At 37.8% G+C, this 7,961-nt stretch overlaps 1 protein-coding gene across 1 annotated transcript; it reads left to right on the top strand.

Moving 5' to 3' along the window:
- Window positions 1–4,644: 4,644 nt before the first annotated feature.
- LOC125614301 (glutamic acid-rich protein-like) lies at window positions 4,645–7,421 on the top strand. Its single transcript, XM_048796879.1, has 3 exons — window positions 4,645–5,628; window positions 6,753–6,896; window positions 7,263–7,421. Exons 1-2 carry the CDS (start codon window positions 5,223–5,225, stop codon window positions 6,887–6,889), a joined length of 543 nt encoding a protein of 180 aa, XP_048652836.1. The 5' UTR covers window positions 4,645–5,222; the 3' UTR covers window positions 6,890–6,896; window positions 7,263–7,421.
- The last annotated feature ends 540 nt before the right edge of the window (window positions 7,422–7,961 follow it).

Raw genomic sequence — 7,961 nt, 5'->3', positions numbered from 1 at the left:
GCAGGGGGAGGGGGCGGCTCTGCCTCTCAGCAGGCCACTGCTCCTCTTCTGCCGGTGGGTCGCAGGCCCGCCTACCTTGCAGGGGTGATTGGAAGCTCTGTCCCGCCGCGGGCCACTGGGCCTTTTCTGTCGGTGGTCATAGTTCCGCCTACCTGGCAGGTGCGGGGGGTGGGGGGCGGCTCTGCCCCTCAGCAGGCCGCTGGGCCTGCTCTGTGGATGGTCACAGTTCCTTCTACTTTGCCGGCGCAGGGGGAGGGGGTGGCTCAGCCTCTCAGCAGGCCGCTGCTCCTCTTCTCTTTATTTCTTCTTCATGGCATAGCTTGCTGAGGGTGTTCTATAGCACATGCTTTCTAGTTGTAAATTCTCTTAACTTGTTTATCATGGAAGGGTGTTTTTTGTAATCAAATATAAAGCTTGATTTTGCTGGATATAAGATTCTTGTTTGGTATCCATTTTCTTTCAGAACTTGGTACAGCTTCTGGGTTGAAAAATATGGAGAAATCCTGATTGTTTTCCCCCTATATGTAATCTGATTCCCTTCTCTTCTGGCTTTTAAAATTCTACCCTTATTCTGTATGATAGGCATTTTCATTATAATGTGTCTTGTTGTAGATCTGTTGTAATTTTGTATATATGGTGTCATGCAAGCCTCTTATATTTGGTTTTCCAATTCATTCTTTTGGGAAATTTTGTGATATCATTTCATTGAAGAGATTCTGCATTCCTTTGGTTTGAATCTCTGTGCCTTCCTCCATCCCAATAAATCTTAGATTTGGTCGTCTGATACTATTCCATAGTTCTTGGATGTTCTGTTCATTGTTTCTTACCATCTTCATTGAGCAGTCAACTTTATTTTCAAGATTGTATATTTTGTCTTCATTATCTGATGTTCTGTCTTCCAAGTATTTTAGATTTTAATTTTGTTTATTATTTCCTAAATTTCAAGGATTTCTGATTTTTCTCAGAATCTCTCTTTCTTGAAGTAGTCTTTGCTCCCTGTATTTGCTCCCTTATCTCTTTCTTGGAGTTATCAATGGTTGTCTGTATCTGCTCCCTTAACTCTTTGTTGGTGTGATCAATGGTTGTCTGTATTTGCTCTCTTATCTCTTTTTTGGAATGATCAATTTTTGACTGTATTTGCTCATTTAGGTCATTCTTTAATTCACAGATAATTTTAATTATGTACATTCTGAACTCCATCTCTGATATTTAATCAACTGAACTGTCCATGGATTCTATTACTGTAGTATCTTGGTTTGTTTGGGGCACTTTCCTCCTTTGTTTTTCATGTTGTCTATGTGTCTTCCCTTCTTGCAATGCAGCTCTGAGGTATTACAGTTCCTACCCTATAATCTTATAGTGTCCCTGCAGATAACCTATACCTCACCTTGCTGTTGGGCTTCTAAACCCTGGCCAGTGTCCCATGATAAATGCTACTGCAACTAAATGTGGTGGTGGGAATAACAGAGATAACTCAAGATAGCAGTGGGGGTGTCCCAAGATGGATGGTGAAAGCTCCACCACTTTCAGAGATGGAGCTGAAAGGGTGGAACTTACAATGGCTTTGGGCTGCCTGTTCAGAGATGCAGCTGCCTCCAGGCCCTATCTGTTGTCCCAAGGTGGAGGCTACTATATGGGGAGGGTATAGGGATTGCTATAGTGCCCCAAGATGAAAGTGGGATAGGTACTGGGTCTGCAGGTGGGCAAGGGTGGTCCTGGGACTAACCTTGGTAGCTCTCATGAGGGTCGAGGGTCAGTGGGGCACTCCGAGGCCTGAGGCTGGACTCCAGCATAGGTCTTACATTCTTCTTTTTATTGAAGGAATTTAGAAGTTTTAACTGTAGACTTAGAAACATTAATCACTTTAAAATGTCTTAAAAATAAAGCAGAAAAATTTTTGGTTAAATAGTTAATATCCTAAATACAAATCCATCTAATCTCAAACCTTAACTAAATTCTCACACACCCAATGAATATGTGTTTAAACTCCATGCCTGGAAAAAGTGGATTCTGCCAAAATCAAATCAGAGTGTTCATTCTGAAGACCTAAGAGATCAATCAATAGACTCTTCCCAATAATTCAAGAATAGAATAGCAATATTACAGGTTAAGAATACCTAATTGAAAAATCTGAAATTTGACATACTCCAAAATGCAAAACTTTTTGAGCATCAACATGATGTTTCAAGTACAAATTCCATACCTGACATCATGTGATAGGTCAAACTCAAAACAAAAGTGAACTAAAAGTATTGTATAAAATTACCTTCAGCAGGCTGGAATTGTGGCTCAGTGGCAGAGCGCTTGCCTCTCAAGTATGAGGCACTGGGTTCGATCCTCAGCACCACATAAAAATAAATAAAAATAAAGATATTGTGAACAACTACAACTAAAAAATACATATTTAAAAAATTATCTTCAGGCTATGCATAGAAAGTATATATAGAATATAAATAAATTTAATTTTTAGACTTGTATCCCACACAAGATATCTCATTATAGCCAAGTACAGTGGCACATGCCTTTAAACCCAGAAGCTGGGGAGGCTGAGGCAGGAAGATCACAAGTTCAAAGCCAGCCTTGGAATGGCCCTTAGAAACTGAGAAAGACCCTGTCTCAAAATAAAATAAAGAGCTAGGAAAGGATCTCAGTGGTTAAGCATCCCTGGGTTCAATATCTGGTACTAAATATACATATATATATATATATATATAAACATCACAGAATCTGAAAAAAATCTGAAAGCTAAAACATTTCCATTTTCAAGCATTTCAGACAAAGGATATTCAACTTGAATTGATAATATTTATATAAATATAGCATACCAAATGTGAAAAGTGCTTTCATGCCCATTATCTAATTTGATTGTCAAACATTATGAAGTAAATAGGGAATAATTTTGCTTGGATTACAGATGATAAAATTAAGTCCTGGCAATAATAAGTAACCCACAATGGTCACAACAGAAAGCAAGTGATGAAACCAACTTTATACGTCAGATTTGGATTCTTATTAAATTTTGTTATCTTTGAAAAGAGAATAGAAGTTTTCTATATTTATTTCCAGATTTAAACCAGTGATTTATAAGAACCATCATGCTTCCTTTTTGAAGTGGAACCAGGGACAATATTAAAAACACTTCAGTTTGGTGAAAGTAATTAAAGGGTTTTATTGGTAGCATTTTTCTGAAATGTGATATTTCTTGATTCATATTTTTCTAAAAAATATTTTCGGAATGTGAATATTCTCAAAATTATTCTAGAATGATTTCATTAGGTAGGATTTATATATTCTTGGTGTTTATATAGGAGTAAATCATTAGCAGTATCTGAACTTTATGCCTTCTTTTTCTGGTATATTTTATATTTTTACACTTTCTCATTTCATTTTTTTGCATGCTTTTTTATTTTGAGACAGCAGGCAGCAAATTATAATAAACTGTGGTCTTTCTGGTAGGGAAGATAGTATAATATACTTTCCAGACACTAACAAACAATGAGGTTAGAAAAGGAATAAAGGATTGTTTGTGCACTGTTCCTTGTTTAAACCTGTTATAACTATAAATTTTGTTTGTAATTAAGATACTTTAAAACATTAAGTTTTTCATAAATATCTTTTAAACAAGTTTATTAACATTCTTATAAATATATGAAGCACTATTCCCACTATTCTATAAATATATCTTTTGTTTTCAGCCAAGTGATTGCATTTTAACATGATTATTCACTTAAGATATTTATCATATTCAGTGTAATAATTGGATCCTCATGTATAATATGGATGGCTCACTATGTATTTTACATAGTGGAATTAGGGAAGAAAATACTTAATGTTGTACTTAAATTTAAGATTTTAAAAGTTGTATGGCATACATTTACAAAAGGAAACAATGTTCTTCTTTGAGCTTCCAAATTAAAAAGTATTATATACGTTTACTACTCATTGGGATGGTAGTGATAATTAAATCACTAACAGATGTATAAATGCATTACTTCATAAAAGTCTGTGAATGAATAAAATGTGGGTACTAACTGGCAAATATGCATGTATTATTTATGAGTCCTCCAGGCGCTCAACAAATGGAAACATTTTCTCTTTTGTGTAAGTGCTAATCTCAAAGGAACTATGAGTAATTAAAATAAACTCAATAATGTGTAACCACTAAAAAAATATTTTCAGTGTGATAAGAGATTTTTTTTCAGTCAAAGTATGAAATAGTGTTGATTATATACATAATTATAAGAATTATTTACAATTGAGACCCTGGCTTAGTAGGGTAATTGCAACACAAAGTCCTTGTTTGTTTACTCAGAAACTAGCCTATGAAACCTGTCCTTTATAATGTCTGTTATTGTTGCATTCAAACAGGTATCCATCCCTCCTTTTTGTGCATTTTCAGAGGCTTTGGTGCAAATTTGGAAGCTTTCATTGAACGTTTTCCTGCTCTAGTTTTTTTTTTTTTTTTTTTTTTTTTTTTAACTCTACCCAACCTTCTATTCTAACTGCATATATTTCAATTTTGTATGCTCTTTTATAAATAGTTTTAATAACATTAAAATATCTGCATTTGTTCCCCACCCTCAGATTCATAAAACTGGATTGGATATGTGATTTTTTTTTTATGTCTGTCCCTCCTAGGTAGAAATCAGGAAAAATTCATAGTTCCTGTGTTTCAGGGTGCCAACATATTGGACTACTTTATTTTTGGCAATGATAGAATTTAAAGGATGGGACATACACTGTTCTAAATGTTAGCCCAAGAACCAAAGGACTCAAGAAAAAGGGAAACAAGTCCTGAACTCTAGGAACTGAGAACCTTGATCACTCATTTGACACAGATCATGTCAATCATCACTCTCAGCAAATGATCTTACAGCTCGTGAGAAAGAGGTGATCCTTTGTTGACACCTGTAATCTCCGCCCCCATCAACGGACATTCTGAATCTTTCCCATCTTTTCTGCCATCATCGCTGTGCCCAGAAGGGATAAGTCACTCCTTGGTCTGCCCTCCGGCTCTTGTGGGGCCTCTACAGGAGCAGTCTCAGGCTGCTATTCCCTGTGCGAACACCTTCTCTAGTGCCCCCACCACGTCCCAGCAGGCCCCGCGCCCAAAATCCTCCCCTCCATACCTCCCTCATACATTCACCTTAGGTGGCAGCCATTTTCATAGCCATCATCTTTGACACCAGATCTCATTACGTAACTAGTGCGTCTCACCTGTCATGTCTGAGACAACTAAAGGGCGAGAACCAGCCTTAGGGGGCCAAAATGGAGCTGGAAGATGGGTGAATCCAGATCAGGAATACATGGAAGATGGTTTAGTGCCTGAAGAATGGGTAGACATAGCTGCCGGATTTGTGGCACCAATGGCTTTTCAAGCAGAGATGCAAGCCATTTGGGAGGAGGAGGAGGAGGAGGATGAAGAAGAGGAGGAGGCCTGGCCAGATGTTGAGGATGTTGAGAGGGATGTACAGCTGGTGGAAGAGGAAGAAGAAAACATCGAAGAGGGAGAAGACAATGAGGAGGAGGGAAAGGAGAAGGAAGAAGAAGATGGCCATGAAGACTGGGTACACACTGAGGACGATGATGAGGAAAATGATCAGGAAATGGAAGAAGTCGCAGTTGTTGGTGAGTTATCTTTTGTGTGTTTTGGTCCTTGTGCTGGGATCTTGTCCTTTCTACGTATTATAATGATCTTATTACAGTAAGGCACCACACAGGCAATGGGGAAACCTGATGACCCACAAGAGGGTGCCAAGGTGTAGATGGGCAAATACCTACCCTGGGGGCAAGGGGACCTAGCAGCATTCTAGAAGGCAGAGGAACCAGCAGCAGATGCTGAGATTGAGGAGGGCAAGACCCAACAGATGTCTTAACTACAGGGAGCCTGGGGCATAGTGGACCCCAGGGAGTGGAAGTTACCAGGTCATTGCAACAAAGTACTTGGGCCTTTGAAGTCTCTGTTAGTAGCTGGCTCACTTGCAGGGCATGCTCATAGCTTGACTGTCCTTGGTAAGCAGGCCAGTGTTCTCAAAACACCTTTGGCCCAATTTTCCCATGTAGAAGCCCAATTCTATAAATACCTTCCAGTCTTGAGAAAAATTATGTTGCCTTCTACCAATCTCTGATAAGAGATTGAAGATATTCAATGCAGTGTATGTGCCCATGGAAAATGAATGCTAGCAGGTACTAAGTGTTCAGGACGGATCTTAAGAGGAAATGTATGGAGAGTTTGAAGGCAAAGGACAAACTAATGGTATACCCTGTTTTTGGCTGGTAGATTTTAAAAATGTGAAGATTCTTGGTAGGATAATCAAATAAAATGATGAACTGGTACTAGAGCATTTCAAAGATGCTAAAATTAGATTTTCATAGGTTGAGCAATCAAGTAATTTCACAATAGAATTTAAATCAAACAAATACTTATTCAGTAAATTTTTGACAGAAACATAACAAATGCAATCAGACCCAGATGATTCTGATCGCTTCTAGTCTGAAGGGCTAGATATAATCAGTAGCACAGGGTTGGGCTCTATTGGAAAGAGGGGAAAATATCACTGTGAAAACTACTGACCAGAAGAAATATGAGGGCCATGGAAATATTGTATCAACTACTAGGAAGGTCTCCAGATATTCTTTTTACAAAACATACTCCTGTCCTGATGGTAGAGTCCTGGATGTTACTGCAAATTGTAAATTGAGCATTTTTTTGTCTGAGAAGTTGTGGCCTGTTTTATTCTTTACTATTCCAGTAACTGAATATAAGTATGGCAACTCTGATGATGAGGCTCAAGAAGCAGAATGTGAAAAAGAGAAAGATGAGGATGACAATGAAAAACTGGAAGAAGATCCTAACAATAATTCAGAACCAGCTGAAAGCAGCCCCTAGAATCCAGGTATCTATGTGTAGCTTTGTGTATCACCTAACCGTTCCTGGAAATATACCTGTTAAAATTTGGTAAACTAAACAAAAAAAATTCATGGAGACAGCATAAGCTTTTTCAATGGAAACCCAAGAATGATCTCTCAAAACAAAACAAGCATTTTTGATGTTTGAAAGTGAGAAATGAGGTGGCTGTGATCAGAACATAAAATTCTGATTATGCATGAGCACTTTAATACCCAAGGATCTGGGTTATAAGAGGAAACTGAGTTGATTTTGCCTTTTGAGACAACATATATTGACTATTTTCTCAGATTTTGAAATCTAAATGCATGTTAATGGTGTACATTTATCAATTATCTTTTATTTCTTCCCACAGTTTGAAAGCAGAGAACTAAAAGAAGGAAGAAGCAGTGAATTTGTAACAGATTTAAGATTTTCTGATTTTTAGTTGCACATGAGAAATTTATCAACACTGATTTTGTTCTGAAGTTCATCACCCAAAAAGTGATGCACACTGTTCTTCTTCTTCTATGCTTTTTGGATATATTTGACAGCATTTGTTCTGTTCAAAAATAAAATGTTTTTGAAATGAATAAGCTAAAGACTGATAAATAACACAAACTCAAATCTTGATGTATTTTTCTTGTTGTTTTGGCCACCAGTCATTGAAGGGGATCACTTTCAAGATCCTGTCAAGAGGGACTCTTGGGGCTGGGATTGTGGCTCAGCAATAGAGTACTCACCTAGAATGGGCAAAGCCCTGGGTTCGATGCTCAGAACCACATAAAAATAAATAAATAAAGATATTTTGTCCAAATCCAACTAAAAAATAAGTATTTTTTAAAAAAGAGGAACCCTTGTTCTACATCCCATGCTTTAGAGACCCCTCTTGGTTCTCTCCCTGCTATACCATTCCCACAGGACCAGGAGCCCAGTTTATGGATCCAAAGGAATATATGCATACTCAGAGTCCTTATCCACTCCAGTTTATCCTCAAGATAATTGGGACCCCTACGTTCTTTACCCATCTGGTCTCAGGTCTGTTTCTACCACCATGTATACTTCTCTACATTGT

The sequence above is a fragment of the Marmota marmota genome, unplaced genomic scaffold (assembly GCF_001458135.2).
Source record: "Marmota marmota marmota unplaced genomic scaffold, marMar, whole genome shotgun sequence".
NCBI lineage: Eukaryota > Metazoa > Chordata > Mammalia > Rodentia > Sciuridae > Marmota > Marmota marmota.
This window is presented reverse-complemented; position numbering and strand designations above follow the sequence as displayed.

Excerpts from the sequence above, each read along its gene's own strand:
- LOC125614301 (XM_048796879.1), top strand. The coding sequence starts at position 5,223 with ATGTCTGAGACAACTAAAGGGCGAGAACCAGCCTTAGGGGGCCAAAAT. Across the intron at positions 5,629-6,752 it reads GGAAGAAGTCGCAGTTGTTG|TAACTGAATATAAGTATGGC; the intron begins GTGAGTTATCTT and ends TTACTATTCCAG.